Source organism: Entamoeba histolytica, genomic scaffold (assembly GCF_000208925.1).
Source record: "Entamoeba histolytica HM-1:IMSS scf_1104750517873 genomic scaffold, whole genome shotgun sequence".
NCBI lineage: Eukaryota > Evosea > Mastigamoebida > Endamoebidae > Entamoeba > Entamoeba histolytica.
Genome location: NW_001914873.1, coordinates 54,984 through 73,286, shown reverse-complemented (window position 1 = coordinate 73,286; position 18,303 = coordinate 54,984). Strand labels below are relative to the sequence as shown.

Sequence of the window (18,303 nt, the reverse complement as noted above, 5' to 3'; positions counted from 1 at the left end):
AATTTTCCATTTATTATATTTTGCTCCTAAAAAAAATAAAAAATAAAAAGTATGATAAATACAGAATATGTAAATATTTATGTTTATATTTTATGATCATTTCTATTCATTTTGTATGAAATATTAATGAAATAGATGATTTGATGAATCATATTTAATTATTTTTATTCTTTTTATTCTTTTGATTATTATGTTATTTATCTATCGTATTTTTATATATTTATTTCTCTGTTTATATTATGTATCATTGTATTATTCTTATTATCTCTATATTATTATATTATTATATTCTTCTTATTTTATGTTTTTTATGTTTATATTATTTAGATTTTCTTCTTGTTATTCTTTTCTATTTAGTTGTATTTGTTTATTTGAATATTCATCCTTATCATTTTTATATTATTATCATTTATATCTATTTTCATTTTATATTTATTCTCTTTTGATTTATATTAATATTAAATTTTGATTTTATACTTTCAATTTATTATTATATCATTTATTATCATTTCTATATTTATTTATCATTTATTCTTATTATTCTTTTGTTTTATAATCTATATCATATATTCATATCATTTTCATTTATATTTTATCACTTATTATATGTTATAATAACATAACACTTATGATTGATTATATAATAAACATATGTTTAAATTATACATATAAATAATAAACATAAAAAAGAGTAAAATATTTTTCATTAATAAAATATTGTTAATCATTTTACACAATTAAATTAGACACTTTTATTGAATATTTCTAATTTTTACATTAAAAATATACTTTTTATTTCTTCTTTTCTTCTTTTATTACATCTTTGTGATTTATTATTTTTATATTCTTTATTAAACTTTCTTTTTATTCTTTTATATATTTATATTCTTTTTATATTATTTGTTTTTCGTTGTTTTTCTATTTCTTTCTTCTATTATTTATCAATTTTATTTTCATTTATTCTTTTTATTTCTTTTTTATTAATTCTTGGGTATTGTATATTTCTTTAATATTTCATTTGTGTATTATCAAATTATATGTTTTATTGATTTTATGTTGAACAAAATATTAAATAAATCAATATTTTCAATGTTAAATATTCATTATTTATTGTGAAATGTTGTGTATATTTATTATATTAAATGAATATGATGAATGAATATCAATATTATTGTTTATTTGATTTTAAAAAATAATAAATGAAATAAAATAATAAATGAAATAAAATAAAGAAGACAATGAAATGATAATGAAATAAAATAATCTAATATTGAACAAATCAAATAAAGAATATATTGAATATATCATTATTGTTACATTATTATTTATTATTTCAATTATTAAATATTAATAAATTATTATTCATGAATATTTAATTGATTGATATTTTACAATTTCATTTTCATTTTATTTAATAAATGAAATATAAATAATAAATGAATAATAATGTAATATATGAAATAATAAAAAGAAAGATAAATAATAAAGAAATATGATGTATTTAATATATAATATAAATTATTATCAAATATAATATTAATATCAAATGATGATTTATTTTTATTTCAAAATATTTTGCATCAATAAAATATGTTGCTAAATATTTTGCATCATTAATTTTTGCATCATTAATTTTTGCGCTTTTTTTATTTGTTTCAATAAAATTTGCATCCTTTATTTTTTTCTTTCTTTTCTTCTTTTATCATCTCTTTTGTTTTATTACACTTTATCTTCTTTCTTTTTATATTCTCTCCTTTCTACTTTTATTCTTTCTTCATCATATTCTACTTCTTACTTTATTTTTATTCTTTTATATCATTCATTCTCTTCTTTTTCAATTATTTGCTTTTTTTCGTTGCCCTAAAAGAAACATATAGGAAAAATATCTTGTTAATTTTATCCTCTTTCAATGTAAAGAAGAAATAATATTGAAAAAGAATGAATAATTTAAGCTTTTGATTAAATGAACAAATAAAGAATGTTGAAATTGAAGAATGTAATTGAACTAATGTTGAGAATGATTTCGAAGGAAATGTTGTTAAAGTGATAAAATGTCATAATATGAAGTTAGTTGATACAATAAAACCAATCAACCATATTGAGTATGATAATGTTAAAACAATAACAGAACAACAAAATAGAATAATAGTCAAAATTTTGAATTACATGTGGTAATAACATGCCAATGAGAATATTTAGAAAATTATTCATTAAATAAGAAAAGATGGCAATGAGCAATTCGATTCTTTTTTGATAAGTTTGATTGGTTCAAATAAAAAGATAGAAACAAATGATAAACAGTGTTATGAATTATGAATGACTAAATGAAATATAATAAATAAGGATTATTTGGTTTATTGAATTGAGTGATTTATAGTTGTTTATCTTCTATTTATATTTAAATTATATTGGTCCAATTCATTATAAAATATAATAAAATAAAATATTGTTGACAATTATCTATTAACTAGATATGCATTTAACTGCTTATGATAATACAATTATCAAAGACTATTTTACATCTATTGAATTTTAAATAAGAAAAGATGTATTTATTATCACAATGATATGTGGTAGATATTTTTATCTTCTTATATTATCTTATATATTAAGAATAACTTGTAAAAATATATATTTCATTTCTACTTTTAATTATTTCATTTCTGTTTTTGTTTTGGTATTTAATTAAAATTAAATTGTTTGAGGCATGTTTAACAAAATTAAATACGAGAATATTGAAATAGAATAGAACAAAACAGGAAATGAAAATAGTAATGAAATGAAAAAGAATTAAAAATGATACATTAATAAAATATCATTCATATTCATTCACATGTTAAATATTGTTTCAGTCATTAACCGAATTGAAGAAATGTGAGATAATATAAAATGAAAATAATGTATAAAAACAACATGAATATTTAATATAAAGAAATAAATTAAATAATGCCGAACATAGAATGAATAAAAAAGAAATGAATAATGGTAATATTCACATTAAAAGTGTTAAATGATATTAGAATACATTGAATAACAATAACATAAAGAAATGGCAATATAAGATATGATAAAGAAAATATAAAAAGAAGGAAGAAATGAATAAGAAAATAATATTTCAAATTGAATAAATAATAAAATCAATAACGAACAAATAATGAATAAATAGACAATAAAATAACATAATATAATAGTGAATCTTCAATAATGATTTAATGGTGTTTGAATATAATTAAGTTATACTATTTTAAATAAATAGAATATTTCTAAATGAAATTGGAAGTACAAACTAATTTTGATAATTAAGACTTTAAAAAAGAATTAATCAAACTGAAACATACCTGTAAATAATAATTTGTAAAGGGAATTGTCTACACTTTATTTATCCAATAACTTAATAAAATATCCAGAATAATAGTCATAAAAAAAAAACAAATACTATGATTATTTAAATGAGAAATTAGATGAAAAATTAAAAGATAAATAAAAAATGATTTAAGAATTGATACGATGAAAGCAAAAAGAAAATAAAATTTACTTCAATTGTTATTCTGTTTGCTTGAGTTTTTCTTTATTCTTATTTCTTATGAAAGAACTTCATATGTTAATTTAATTTTCATCTTTTAAACTCTCTTTGGAAAAAATACTTTGAATATACTCTGCCCACTCATACTTTTCTATTCTATCTTTTTTAATTTCTGAGAACAACTTTTCTACTGTATATTTTGTATCTTCATATTTAGGGTTAGCAATTTTTAGTGCTATAACTATCCCACTTACTATTAACTTCTGTTCATTTTCTCTTTCTTCTCCTTCATTATTCCCCTTCCATTCGTCTTTTTTCTCTTCTTCTAACTTTCTTAGTTGTTCTTCTTGAATTTTATAGTATTTTTTAATTTCTTCAAAACCAGCTAATTTTTGGTGAGTTATTTGAAGTAACTCTCTCATTGAATCTAATTTTCTCTCATATAAAATGACCATTCTCTTCTTTCGTTCACTTTCTTTCTTTGCTCCTTCTTTAAGAGATTCAATCTCTTTTTTTTGTTCAAGTAACTCCTCTCCATTTTTATCATTTTCTTTAATAAACACTTTGACTTTCTCATCTGATTCTTGAATTACTCTTTGTGCTTCTTTATTAATAAAAGCATAATATTGTTGCAACTTTTCATTAGAATCTTTAATGAGTTGATTTTCTTTTTCTTTCTTTTCTAATTCTTGTTTTAAAGAGTTAACAAGATCATTACTACCAATACTTTCTTTCACTTTAGTGTTTTCTTTTTCCAATTCTTCATTCCTTTTCTTAAGTTCTTCAACTTCTTTTCTTTTTCTTTCTTGTTCTTCATTTTTGTCAATAACAAGTTTTTCTAACTGGTTTTGTAGTTCAATTTTTTCATTTTGAAGTTTCTCTTGAACCTTTTTAAGTTCAATAATTTCATCTTGCATCTGTTGTTCTTTAATCTCATTTCTTTCATCACTTCCTTCTGCCTTTTCATAACTTGTGATCATTTCTTCTAACCGATTTATTTTCTGCTCAAACTCAATTCTTTCATTTTTCCATTCATTTCTTTCTATTTCAATTTTTTCATTATTTTCTTTTTGTAATTTATACATTTCTTCTATACTCTTTTCAACAACTTCTTTTTCACTACTTAGGTGGTGAACCTTTTCTTCATTCTCTTCATTTCTTTTTTCTATTTCTCTTTTTTCTTTTTCAGAATATTCATATTTCTTTTGTATTTCATTTTGTTCATTTTCTAATTTCTTGTTTATTTTTTTGACATCTTCTAATTCAGTTAAAAGCTCAGCAACTCTTCTTTGCATTTCATTTTTTAAAGTTTGTATTTCATTCTCTTTTTCTTCCGACTCATTAGTGTTATTTACTCTAGGACTAATCATTCCAATTTCAAGAGCAGCGTTTTTCTCATTTTCAAATGCAATTTTATCTGCATAAAACCTTTTCTTTTCATTTTCGAGGATTTCTTTTTCTCTTAGTAACTCATTCTTTTCAACACCACACATTTCAAGTTCTCTAATCCTTTGATCTTTTTGTCTAATCTTTTCATTTAATAATCTTACGGTTTCTTCAGTTACTGGCTCTTGTTGCTGTTGTTGTTGTTTTAGTGCAGAAGAGACAATCCCACCATAAACACCAGTTTTCTTTTTGATAATACCATGATTCAAAAATAGTTTTCCTGAGCTTGGGGAACTCATTAGATAGTAGTTAGTTTATCTCTTTTTCAGTTTATGAAAATAAATGTTATTTACAACAATGTTATATATAATTAAATAAACATTTTATTAAACAAATGAGAGATAATTAAAATTCCACTTAATAAAATTGTCATTCTGTTTGTTTATTTTAAAATTAAACAATTTTATAAATAAGATATAAAAAGAAGATAATTACAAATAAGACATTTCATGTGAAGTACTTTCTGTTATATCCATCCATTTATTTTTTTCTTCATTATTAATGATAAACAATGAATTAATGTATGGATCATTAGTTGATAATATAATTGCTTTGCCTGTTCTTATAATGATATTTTTAATATATTGGTTGATTAAACTTCCTATTTCTTGGATTGTTTCTTCTTTCATTTTCCATTCTTCTCCAATTCCAATTTCTTTGATTTTAATCATTTGGACTGTTTTCTTTGCACTTTTGATTGACCTCTTTGTGATATTATATCCAATGTCTTCTACCATCTTAACCATTGTGTTGAATGTTATTGCTGATTTATTTATATCCCTTCTTCTTTTAGTGCTTTTGACAACTCTCTTCCTTGTATTTTCATCCATTTCTCCTTTCCCTCTCATTTCTTCTTCATACCCAAGTTCACATGAAACATTGATTGTTACTCCAAAATTCATTGCAACTGAATGTAGATAAATTTCGTTGATGGTGAATAGTTGAAGTGATTTTGTAGCAAAACGACTCGGTGGATTAATCTCAATTGAATATCCATTGATAATAAGTAATCCAATAATTACACCTTGTTGGATTGCTTCGTATGTTTTTGATTCTCGTTTGATAAGTGCCAATTCATTTGGATGTTCTGATGCAAAGTCCATTTAATGAGAAAGATTAAACAGACAATTCATTAATCACAATAAGAAATAATCAAATTCAACATAACAACAATTCAACAAATTACAATTTGGCTGATTAATTGCCTGTTTTTATTTTTCTTTTTATTATTTTTTATTATTCTTTTTAATTTCTCTTTTTATGTTATTTATAAATTATATAACAAAAATGAATTAACAAATCAAAAAAGGAATAGTCTAATGGTTTCATTAGATTTTGAAACGAATGGACAATGCTATAACAACTGAGCATTGAAGAAGAAACAAGAATAACACTAATACAATAATTCAAATTATTTTGAGAAATACATAAAAAAATTCAGAATAAATTTAAAAAAGAACTTAAAAAAAAAAATAAATAAATCAAAGTTAGATTTTCAGATTTTGTTTTTTTTTATGAGGTATGAAAAAGAAAAGAAAAAACTTAAAGGGAAAGAACTAGAATAACAAAAATTACAATAAATGTCAAGTAGTAATGATTTAAGTAGTGTTCTTGATAAAAACCAATCAACAATATTTAACGAGATAAAAGGATTAAAATTCTCACCATTGACATATGAAAGATATAATGAACTTTTAGAAAAATATACCATTTCTAATTATCCATCAAGTCATTTATTAATATTAAAGGAACAAACACGAACATTGAATGATAAGAATTTATCGAAAGTAATTTCATCAATAAAAAATTATCATGAAAATATATCTCCTTCAATGAAAAAATCACTTGAACCTGTTTTTCTTGAAACACTTCAAAGCGTTGAACGATTTTGTCAAAGACAATGTTCATTATTAGATAAACTAACAGATTTAGTACATCTTTTGTTAAGTGAAGTACCAGATGGAGTATTATCTCCATATCACGCATTATTAGCACATATTCTCTTTGCAAAAAAAGAATATGAACATGGTAAAATATTGTATTTTACAAAATATCATAAAGTTCAACAACCAATGAATTCTTTCACTCTTCAGTTGTTTTTGTATTATTCAGGATGTATTGCTTTGTATAATCGTGATCTTCAAGAAGCTTATTTCCTTTTTGATCAATGTATTACAACACCATCAAAAGAGATAACTCCACAATGTGTTGCAGCATGGAAAAAAGAGGCATTACTTTGTCTTATAATAAACTACAGTTTATATCCTGTTTCAAAACAATTCAATTACTTTATTGATTTATACCAACCATTATTGGTTTATAAACAAATCCAAGAAAATTTCATCAATGGACCAGAAAAGGTGAAATTTATTATTGAAGCATTTTCATCAATACTTAAACAAGATGGGAATTTAGGATTAGCTAAACAAGTTGTTGTTTCATATATTTATTCAGGAATTAATAAAGTTTCTAAAGCATTTAACTCAATTAGTGTTGAAGCATTAGCAAGAAGAATTCATTATGATAAAAATCTATTAAGGGTAGGATTGAACAAATTAATAAAAAAAGGATTAATTAATGCATCTTTTGATGGTGATATTATCGTATTTGAAGAAGTAAAAGTTAAAGACAAAGGACTTGTTGAATTACTTTTCCAATTAAAGGAATGTGAACAAATTTATGAAGAAATGAAACACCATTTAACAATAAGAGAAGAAGAACAAATGAATAAGAAAGGATCAATTAATTAATGGTAATTTCATAAATTTTTAAAGCAGAAATTTCATTTTCATTTCATTAAAACGAAAAAAAAAAAAGATATTTGAGAAATTTCATAAATCACAAAAAATAATAAAAGAAAAAGTCAGTCAAAAAGAAAAAAGAAAAAGAGAAAAGTTGAGAAGAAAAGAACTTAGAAAATAACAAACAAAAACATAAAAAATGATTAAAGCATTTATTATCATTAATAATATGGGAAAAATTCGATTAGTTCGTTTTTATAATCATATGAAAGAAGAAGAACAACAAAAAGTTGTTAGAGACTTATATGCACTCTTATGTAAAAGAACTGGAAAGTCATGTAATATTATTTCTGTACCACAATCTATTTGGGGAGAAAAAGGAATTACTGCAGTTAGTAGAACATATGCTACTCTTAGTTTTATTTGTGTATTTGATGATAATGAAAATGAATTATTTATTCATTCATTAATTCAAAATATTGTTGAAGTTCTTGATAAATGCTTTGAGAATGTTTGTGAATTAGATTTAGTTTTCCATTCTGATAGAGTACATTATGTATTAAATGAATTTATTCAAGCTGGACTAATATTAAATAATGACATTGACTCTATTATCCGAGTATTAACAGAACAAGCACAATTAGAAAAGACAGACACACCTGCAATTAAACAAACTGCAATTAACGTTTAATTTACATTTTGTTATACATTAAAATAAACTACTTTTTGTTTAATAATTTCTTCTATTTGAAACAATAAAAACAAAAATAAAAGAAAACAGTCAAATTATGAAATTGGCATCTTTATTCTATTGATTTTCGTTTCAAACGAGCAAGAAGAACATCCACTTGTTTAGGGGTTAACCAATTATCTCTACAAAATTGATGATATTCACTTGGATTATCAATAAATTTTTGAGCACAACCATCATTAAGGATTTGTTCACATAAATCTACAACTTGTTGTGCATCTTTTTTATCCATCTTTCTAATTATAAAAATGTCAAATAACTGCCAACTAACTTCTGAAACAAATAATGATGCAACTCCTACTATAGCACACCCAAACATTGGAATTCTGTAATCATTTAATGAATCTGAAATTGGTCCAACTATAAGAGGTAAAGAAAAAGCTACCATATTGTATGTTAAAGATTCTTGAAGACCAACATATATAGATGAAATATTAGATGTTAACATTGAAAGACGAGAAGTTGTAATTAAGACATTTTGGAAAGAATATGCACCACATAATCCTAAGAAAACTGCACTTAATAATTGAGCAATCCAATGAGAAACTACTCCACAAATAAAATGATTAATAATTGATACAGTCATAAAGAAATACATTAATCCTCTATTAAAATACATAAATTTAAATTGTGCTACAGTAAGAATTCCTACTGTATACATAAAATAAATTGTACAAAAGAAAACTCCAATAAAAATATCATATCTGTCATCATCATCTTCCATAGTAGGGAAATATCCATCTTTAGTATCAAAAATTCTATTAAAATATTGTGAACCATATGTTAATAAATTTCCATAACAAGTAATACAACATACAAATGATGGAATAAGAAATTGCATAGTTCTCTTTTTGAGTCTTGCACGTTCATTCTTTCCCATTTGCCAAATAATTGGTTCATTCTTTTTCTTTTCTTCTTCTGTTTTTAATTCTTCTTCTGTCAGGTCTTCTGGATTTTTAACTTTAGTATATGATAAGTCTTTCCCACAAACTACACTTCCTTCCCAACATGGATAAATAATAAATACAATAACTAATGCAGCTACTGATATAGATAATGCCTGTGATGCACCTAATTTCGTGAATAAAAATGCTCCACACAAATATCCAAGTGATTGTCCAAATGTCCACATTCCACTAAAAACACCCAACCAAAATTCTGCATCTCCTGCTGTACTTTCTCTTGAAATTGAAGTTTGAATTGGAATCCAAAATAAAACATATGAAAATGCATACATAACACCCATAATCCATAATATCCATAAATTATCATTAATAAACATTAATAAAATACATGCTGCAATATAAATTAATACACCAATTCTTGCAAGTAACCATCCTGGAAGAAAATTATTAATAAACCCACATACCCATGATAGAAGAAAACAACATCCAAAATTAATTGCATTAATAATTGCTAAATCCCAATTACTTGCGTCTTGTTTTGTTGCAACTAATGGAACAACAAGCCAAAATAAAAATGCAGCATAATTATATAATAATGAACATGCACAATATCTCCAGAAATTACTCAATACATATTTAAACAGAATAAATACCATTAATGTATCTCTTTCTATTTATATTTCTTAAAGATCAAAGGCATATCATATTTATTAATTATAAACCCTTTATTTTTTTCTTTTATTAAGTCATTTTATTATTTATGTTATTTATCTTAAAAATAATTTTTTTTTTGTTTAAGAAAAAAAAAATATAAAAAAAATACTTTTTGATGAACAGTGAAGATTCAACATTAAAACAAAGAAAGGAATATTATGATAAATCATTTCCTGTTGAAACATTTTATAAATGGATAACAAGAAATAAAAAATATTCTGATACAAGAGAATTATCATTTACTATGTTTGATGAAAGTTATATTCGATATCAACACTTTAAAAGTAGTGAAGAGTTAAAGAGAAAATTAAAAGAGAAAGTACCAATTAAATTTGATATTGGTGCAGTATTTGATAAATTATTAATTGGAGTAACTAATACACCTTTATTAAGAGAATTTGTTATTGATATTGATATGGATGAATATAATGATGTAAGATATTGTTGTCAAGGAACAAATATTTGTGAAAAATGTTGGACATTATTAGTTGCTGCTGTTCAAGTATTAAATTATATTCTTCATGAACAATTTGGATTTAAACATATTTTAAATGTATTTAGTGGAAGAAGAGGAATTCATATTTGGGTATGTGATGATAGTGCAATGGAAATGACAGATACATTAAGAATGAATGTTGTTCAATATTTAAATCTTTTTGAAGCAAAGAATACAAATTCACTAAATGAATCATATGTAGTAATTCCTGGACGTCATGCATTATTTGATGATTCATATCAAATTTTAGAACCTTTATTCAAAAAATATCTTCAAGATGAACAAATTCTTGAAAGTTCTGAAAGACGTTCTCGTTTTATTAGACTTATTCCAACTTCAAAACAATCTCAATGTGAAGAAAAAGAAGATTTAACATGGGATTATGTAAAAAGAATTCTTGTTTGTTATTTCTCTTCTTTATTTCTTTATTTTCTGTAATACTTATTTACATAAATTAGAATGATGATCCTAAAGCATTACAAAGAATTGTTTTTACTTATCTTTATCCTAGACTTGACATTAATGTTTCTATGAAAAGAAATCACTTACTTAAAGCTCCTTTTTGTATTCATCCTGCTACTGGAAATATTTGTGTTCCAATACCATTTAATAAAATAATAGACTTTGATGTTACAAGAGTTCCTACATTAATTTCTGTTCAAGAGGAACAAGAAAATAAAATAGAAATAATTCAAAATAATAAAATGGAAGAAGAAGGTTCTTGTAATGATAGTTATAATGAAATGGACCAAAAACAAAAATATTCATACAAAGAATTTGTACAATTCTTTGATTCATTTGTGAATGATCTAAAACAATAAATTTTTTTTTTGGTTGTTTGAGTTATTTTTCTATATTATTATTATTGTTCATGAAGAGATCCTTTTCCAATGCAGGAAATACAACAAATTTTATTGCCATTGTTATGGAGTAACGCCTTGACGTCTTGTAAAGAAAAGCAAACAAGACATAGAAATACAAGGTTAAATACCAATAACAACAATAAAAGATATTACAATTATAATAAAAGATATCACAATTATAATAAAAGAAATACCAAGAGAAAAGGGTTTAAAAAACAACAAAGACAAAGAAGAATGGAAAAAAAACAGGATAAATACTGGAATAATAATGAACATACAAACAATAGACATAGATGGTTAACAATAAAAGAGATACATGAAAGAATAAAAGGAATAACAAGTAAATGGGAAAAAGGAGAATATGAAGAAATACTCAAAAAGTATGAAGGTAAAAGGAAAAGATGGTATGACATTCTTCAAGAAGTATATGCAATTAGAAAGAAAAAGAGAATTGGAAAAATGCAAGAAAAATTTAAGGAAAGAACAAAAGGATGGAAAGAAGAAGACATCCAAGCAATCGAAACAGAAATCAAAAGTAGAAATCCAATCAAAGAATTACAAGAAAGATGTAAAATGGCTAAAATAATAAATGAAACAGAAAAAGAAAGGAAAACACAAGAAGAAAACAAAGAAGAAATAAAGAATGAAGAGGAAAATTATAAAGAAAAAGAAGAAATTAAAGTACTTCAAAAGCAAATTAAAAAATTAGAAGAAAAAATTAAAGAATATCAAGCAAAAAGAATGGAAGAAGAACAAGCCATCTCAGATGAAATGATGGAAAAAGCAAAAGAAATAGTCAGAAAAGAATTTGAGAAAGAGATAGAAAATATGAAAAGAGAAATTAAGAAGGTGCAAACAAATTATAATGAAATGAAGAAAGAAAATGAACAACTAACAGAAGAAAATATAAAATTACAAGGTGAAATAAATGAGATAGAAGGAAGGAAAATCATGGAAATGAATAACAAAGAAGAAACCATTCGAAGTCTGAAATCCACTAAAGGGAAGTTACAGAAGGAAAAGGATGAACAAAAGGAGAAAACAGAAGAGCTAAAGAAAAAAGGTGAAATACTGGAGAAGAAGAATAGTGTATTAGAGGAAAAAGCGGAAGTACTAGAGAAGAAAATTGAGGAGCTGAAAAGTGAAATAAGAGATAAAGAAAAACAAATCTCTGAAATTCAACAAGCAGCAATAATAAGTCATGAGATTGCAGAAAGAACAAGAGAAGAATTAGACAACACATAAAAAGAAAATGAGACACAAAAACAAATAATATCAAAACAACAAGATGATATTGAAAATTTTATCTCACAGAAGGAACTAGAGAAGAAGAAAACGATGACGCTTGTGATAAATACACAACCAGTACTGAGGAAAGCATCATCAGGAACGATGAAGATGAACGAAACTACTCCTATGAAAAAGACAGTAGTGGAAATCGAAGAGAAAAGCAAAGCACTGATTGTCAAAAAACAAGAGATGATAATCAGACAAGAAATACAACAAAACAAAGAAATAGAATATTAATTGAAGTGTTGTATTGTTTTGCAATTAATTGGTTAAATAAGAAATTATATAAGAAATTAAGATGGGAAAAAATAGAAAGTATAATAAAAGTAATAAACATTAATGTCAATAATGAAAAAGAATATATTAAATATATTAAAATGTCACATAAAATAAAAGAAAGCACTAAACAATACATTAAAGTGAAAGTAAATGATATAATAGAAGGAAGAGTAGAGTGTAATTCAATAATAAAAAACATCATATTAAAGAATAATTCTACTGAAATTGATGAAGAATACCTTAACACTCTCATCAATAAAATAAAAGAAATGAAAGTAGAAAAATGTTCAAACATTAATTACTACTGGAAAAGAAAAGAAACTGACAAATTAATAATGGAAATTAATAATAGATGGGTATGGTCAGGAAGCAGAATGCATTATCTGCAAGATGATATGAAGAGGATTTCAATGATTATGCACCTCTATCTCCAAAATAAAATAATAGGAGATAAATTTGATGAAATAAAAGAAATCCTAAAGAAAATAAATAGACTAGAAGATTTGGTCAAGGGAAGGAAATGGTACAGAATAAAGTGCATCATGAAATTAAAAGAACATGATGAAGAAGGAATAAAAGTTAAAGCACTAGAAAAAATAAAGTACCTAAAATATATGATGATAATGATAAAAGAAAGAATTAAATTTAATAAAGATGAAAGGGTCAGAATCAATACAAATAAAATCATGTTTGATTCTAATAAGAAAATTAGAATAAAGAAAAAAGAAACAAATAATGAAATATACCCAAATAACGATATTACTTTAGAATATTGGAAATCGTTATATGAAACACAGGTGAAATTAAATAAAGATTATTGGAAAATAAAACAAATCACCTCGTGGAATGAAAGATATATCAATTATGATAATGTCATAATAACATTAAATGAATTAAATTCAAGTATAATGAAAATAAGTAACTGGAAAGCACCAGGAATAGACATTATATATGGGTATTATTGGAAAAGGATGTCATCATCAAGAGAAATCATTCTTAGTATCTTTAATGAATGGTTAAACTTCAATCAAAACATCCCATTAGATATGGTAAGTGGAAGAACTTTATTAATCCACAAATTGATATGAATGATGTCACTAATTATCGTCATATCAGTTGTACAAATGTAATTATGAAAGTATTTACCTCATTATTAAAAGAAAAGATTCACAGAAGACTTAACATGAATTGTGAATCATTGAAAATCAGTAATAATCAACTGGGATGTAAGTTGCAATCTTTAGCTGCTAAAGAAGGAATAATTAATAGTTATATGATGAAGCAGCAAAAAGAAGAAAAATACCCAAAATATGTGGAGTCATATTATGACATTAAGAAAGCATATGACACAGTCAACCACGAATGGGTTATTGAATCATTAAAATATTTTAATGTAGAGGGTGTCATCATTGACATTATTGAAAGTATGATGACTAGATGGAAGATATTCATTGGTTATAAATTTAATGAATATCTAGGTAGTATTAAATTAAATAGAGGAATTTTACAAATGATTCCTTATCCCCTCTACTCTTCATCATTCAGATGAATGTAATTTCTCAAATCATCGAAGAGAAATTCCCAAAATCAAATCACACATTATATATGGATGATTTGAGAATAATGACGGAAAGTAGTGAAGAAATGGGAATAATCCACAATGAAATTAAAGAAATAATAAGTGGAATAGGGATGGAAATGAATGAGAAAAAATCAGGATTGGTATTAAAAAACATTAAAGAAATACCAAATGGAATGCAAAACATCCCCGTAGTTGAAGGTGATGACTTGTATAAATACTTAGGAATATGGCAGTCCGACGAAATTGATGACACCTTCAATTGTAAATCCATCAAAGAAAAATGATGAAGAAGATGGAAGAAATAAACAGTGATGAAAGTGGTAATAGAAGATATATTACTAGAATAAACACGGAAGTAATCAATATCTTCAGATATTCAGCATCAGTTGTAAATTGGAAAATCACTTAGATAAAATTGATTTGGAGATAAGAAAATATTTAAGAAAGGCAAAATACATTGGTGAAACTCCAAAGATAGGTTGTATGTCATTATAGAAGAAATGGGTGAAGGATTAATAAATATAAGGGACGAATATGTTATTGAATTAATTAGAACAGTGATGTATTATTGTACCAGAGAAAGTGAAATAGGAAATAACATATTAGATAGATGGTACAGTAAGAAGGGAATATGGAATAGAATTAAAAAAGCCCTAGGTCATAAAATCCCAGAAACAAAAATAGAAGAAATAATAAATGAAAGAAAAGAAAAAAGAAAAAGAAGTAGTAATAGAAATAAAGAAATTAATGACAAATACATCAAAAAATGGAAGTCCCATCAAATAAGTGACATTTTAGAAAATGATTTGAGTCAAAAGGATTAGATAAAACTACTACAGTGAAAGCATGGAAATCCATCAATATTAAGAAAAATGCATTTCTCCAATTAACTAAAATGCAAGATGGAACAATATTTTGTTTGTATAGAAAATCAAAAATAAAGAAAAATGAAAGATTGAAATACTGCCCACTATGTAAAGACAAGATAGCTACAGTAGAACACATTCTACTATCTTGTATTTATCATAAAAAATCACAAATAGAAAAACATGACAATATAGGCATTATAATATTGATTAATAAGAAAATACACAGGAAATAATCAATATAAAAAACCCCCATATGAAACAGTGTTCCAATATAAAGACATCACAATGATATGGAACAAACAAATCATGCCTAAAAGTGAATAACAATACCACAAAAGACCAGACATATATGTAATAGATAAAAAGAACAAAACTGGTCTAATATTTGATATGACTAATGTGGCTGATCACAATATTAATGGAGCCTATTGGAAGAAAAGAAATATGTATAAGGAATTAAAGAATAGGCTAATGAAAATAGAAAAGTTAAAAGATGTCAGAATAATTCCAGTAGTAATTTCAATTAATGGATTAATAAATAAAGAAAGTAATAGATTAATTAAAGAATTAAAAATTGATATTGACATCGAGAAAGAAGTAAAAAACCTTGTAATAAAAAACATGATGGATGTCATGGAATACTGCGGAGATCACAACCAAACATACTCCGTAGAGTTGCTAGAAGAAGATGAAGACGAAGGGACGGGATTAGTCTCCCCTGAGCCAGGAAGAATAGAAGCTAGTTCTATTAATACTTAATTAATTGCTTATTATTATTGTTCATGAATAAAGCGTTTCTTATTTTTTTATTAGTTATTATATTCTACTAATGAAATAATACAATGAAATGTTTTCTGTTATGAAAAGATAAACAAAATGAAGAGAAATTCATACACATTTTTTGCTAGATAGAGTATGATTGTAAAAAAAAGTATTGTTTCCTTTAGAACTGATACTTAAAAAAAAAGTGATTGTTTAATAAAATAAAAGAGGAAATAATACAGTAAATACAATGTATATAGTTTAAAAATCGATTAATGGTGAATATAAATTTGTTGGGGAAACAACAATTGGTTGGTCAAGAACTTCACAATAGTGTTGAACAAGTGCTTCATATCGATTTCTAAACCAAATCTCATTTGTCCAAATAGAGATAGGTTTAAGGTCTTTTGTTTTTATTAACGTTCCTCCAAAAGATCTAAAACTTCTATATGGATAATCAGGAATAAATCCAGTTAATTGTGTAAACACTTTGTTTTTTATTCGTTCTTTTTTAGTCATGTAGACCTGGAATGCACATGCATCAGGAATTTTAGCTTCTGATGCTGTAAGAAAATTGTATAATTTAGTTGCAAATTCATCATCTAACTTAACTCCAATTGGTGGAATGAAAATTAAATCAGCCTTACTGTAATCACCTGACTTTTTACCCATATCATGATAAATTTCAGACACACAAATATCCTCTTTGTATTGGTCAAATGGATATTCTTTTTCTGTTTCATGACGGTAATCAATATCAAAATTACCAAGATAAAACCCTTTTCTTGGCCACATTGCTTTAAGGTTCTCAGCAGAGTATTGTGATGTGATGAAATCAATATTTGGGTGATGAGGTGTACCAATAACTTTCACACCTTCAGGTGGAACTATTGCAATACAATATCGTTTGGATGAGTGTGATTTTGGAATGACTTCTGCCTTAGCCCAAAAACTTTTTTCCTCTTCGTCAATTAGTCCCTCTTCTTTATCTGTTGGAATTGGACTACTTTCATGAGCTTGAAACTCTAATGTATTAATATTAGGATACATGAATAATTGGATGATGAAAATAAGCAAGAATAAAGTCATTATAATAGCAATGACTTTAGCTACTTGCATTTATAGACAATGAATAAAATTAGATTATTAAAAACTGAACTTAGAAAAAGATAATGATGAAGAATTTAATATAGTAAAATGAAATTATTTTTATTTATCTTAAGTTTTTTCATATGAAATTATCATAAAACATTATTTTTCTTCTTTATTAAAAGAAACATCAATAACATTTAATTCTTTCTATAAAAACATTAAATAATTTTTGATCAACAACAAATCAATTAAATTCTATAATTTAATTAAAAACCTCCTCTTAAAGCAAGAAGAAGATTAATTTGAGTTCCTGGTTGAATGTTAAGTTCTTGAAGTGTTTTATCATCTCCAAGTTGTCTTCCACCAAAAACAAGTCGTTGTTGTTCTGGAGTAATACCTTCAATTTCTTCTAATTTAGCTTTAAGGTCAGAGATTTTATCTGTTGGTTCAAGGTCAATAGAAAGAATTCTTCCATTAAGAAGTTTAATGTTAATTAACATTGGTTATATAAATTTAATATTTTTAAGTTTGTTATCTTTAAAAACGTGGTATAACGTCACCATTTTTCCGTTAATACAAACCTCATTTCCTCGTTATTCTTTTTCTTGAGTAAATCCAAAGTCAGTGTCATTATATTCTACTTTATTTCTTTTGATAAGTGAAGAACAGTCAACAACTCCTTTTCTTTATGACTTTACTCTACGAATAACAAAAAAAAAACAATTTCTTTAAATATGTCATAAATTCAAATAACTTCAAATAAACACTTTTTATTAATTAATGAATTTACAAGATGTTTCAACTTTTCATTGTTTAAAAAGAGTATGACTAAGTCATTGTCAATTGTTTAAATTTTTTTATCAGTGTGTTGTATTATTAAATTTAGTTAAAGGAATAACAGATATTCCCTTTGTAAATATACATTACTGTCTAGCATTCAAACAATAACAAACCCACATGAACTAATCATAGTTAGAATTATTTCAATGA

At 24.6% G+C, this 18,303-nt stretch overlaps 8 protein-coding genes across 8 annotated transcripts, besides 1 other annotated feature; 3 read left to right on the top strand and 5 right to left on the bottom strand.

Moving 5' to 3' along the window:
• Nucleotides 1–3,606: 3,606 nt before the first annotated feature.
• EHI_103580 (uncharacterized protein) lies at nt 3,607–5,208 on the bottom strand (the record flags this gene model as incomplete). Its single annotated transcript, XM_644362.1, has 1 exon — nt 3,607–5,208. The coding sequence occupies one exon, from the start codon at nt 5,206–5,208 to the stop codon at nt 3,607–3,609; it is 1,602 nt and encodes a 533-aa protein (XP_649454.1).
• Nucleotides 5,209–5,400: 192 nt separating this feature from the next.
• On the bottom strand, nt 5,401–6,072 carry EHI_103570 (uncharacterized protein; the record flags this gene model as incomplete). Its single annotated transcript, XM_648283.1, has 1 exon — nt 5,401–6,072. The coding sequence occupies one exon, from the start codon at nt 6,070–6,072 to the stop codon at nt 5,401–5,403; it is 672 nt and encodes a 223-aa protein (XP_653375.1).
• Nucleotides 6,073–6,549: 477 nt separating this feature from the next.
• On the top strand, nt 6,550–7,719 carry EHI_103560 (COP9 signalosome complex subunit 3, putative; the record flags this gene model as incomplete). The annotated part of the gene is made up of 1 exon (XM_644367.2): nt 6,550–7,719. The coding sequence occupies one exon, from the start codon at nt 6,550–6,552 to the stop codon at nt 7,717–7,719; it is 1,170 nt and encodes a 389-aa protein (XP_649459.1).
• Nucleotides 7,720–7,909: 190 nt separating this feature from the next.
• On the top strand, nt 7,910–8,401 carry EHI_103550 (Clathrin adaptor complex small chain, putative; the record flags this gene model as incomplete). Its single annotated transcript, XM_644366.1, has 1 exon — nt 7,910–8,401. One exon carries the CDS (start codon nt 7,910–7,912, stop codon nt 8,399–8,401), a length of 492 nt encoding a protein of 163 aa, XP_649458.1.
• A 112-nt stretch (nt 8,402–8,513) lies between these two features.
• Nucleotides 8,514–10,022, bottom strand: EHI_103540 (transporter, major facilitator family; the record flags this gene model as incomplete). Its single annotated transcript, XM_644365.1, has 1 exon — nt 8,514–10,022. The coding sequence occupies one exon, from the start codon at nt 10,020–10,022 to the stop codon at nt 8,514–8,516; it is 1,509 nt and encodes a 502-aa protein (XP_649457.1).
• Nucleotides 10,023–10,195: 173 nt separating this feature from the next.
• EHI_103530 (DNA primase small subunit, putative) lies at nt 10,196–11,397 on the top strand (the record flags this gene model as incomplete). Its single annotated transcript, XM_644364.2, has 2 exons — nt 10,196–10,975; nt 11,035–11,397. 2 exons carry the CDS (start codon nt 10,196–10,198, stop codon nt 11,395–11,397), a joined length of 1,143 nt encoding a protein of 380 aa, XP_649456.2.
• A 56-nt stretch (nt 11,398–11,453) lies between these two features.
• Nucleotides 11,454–16,232: a repeat region.
• A 244-nt stretch (nt 16,233–16,476) lies between these two features.
• EHI_103520 (uncharacterized protein) lies at nt 16,477–17,271 on the bottom strand (the record flags this gene model as incomplete). Its single annotated transcript, XM_646019.2, has 1 exon — nt 16,477–17,271. One exon carries the CDS (start codon nt 17,269–17,271, stop codon nt 16,483–16,485), a length of 789 nt encoding a protein of 262 aa, XP_651111.1. The 3' UTR covers nt 16,477–16,482.
• Nucleotides 17,272–17,579: 308 nt separating this feature from the next.
• On the bottom strand, nt 17,580–17,813 carry EHI_103510 (ubiquitin-like, putative; the record flags this gene model as incomplete). The annotated part of the gene is made up of 1 exon (XM_644371.1): nt 17,580–17,813. The coding sequence occupies one exon, from the start codon at nt 17,811–17,813 to the stop codon at nt 17,580–17,582; it is 234 nt and encodes a 77-aa protein (XP_649463.1).
• Between the last annotated feature and the right edge of the window lie 490 nt (nt 17,814–18,303).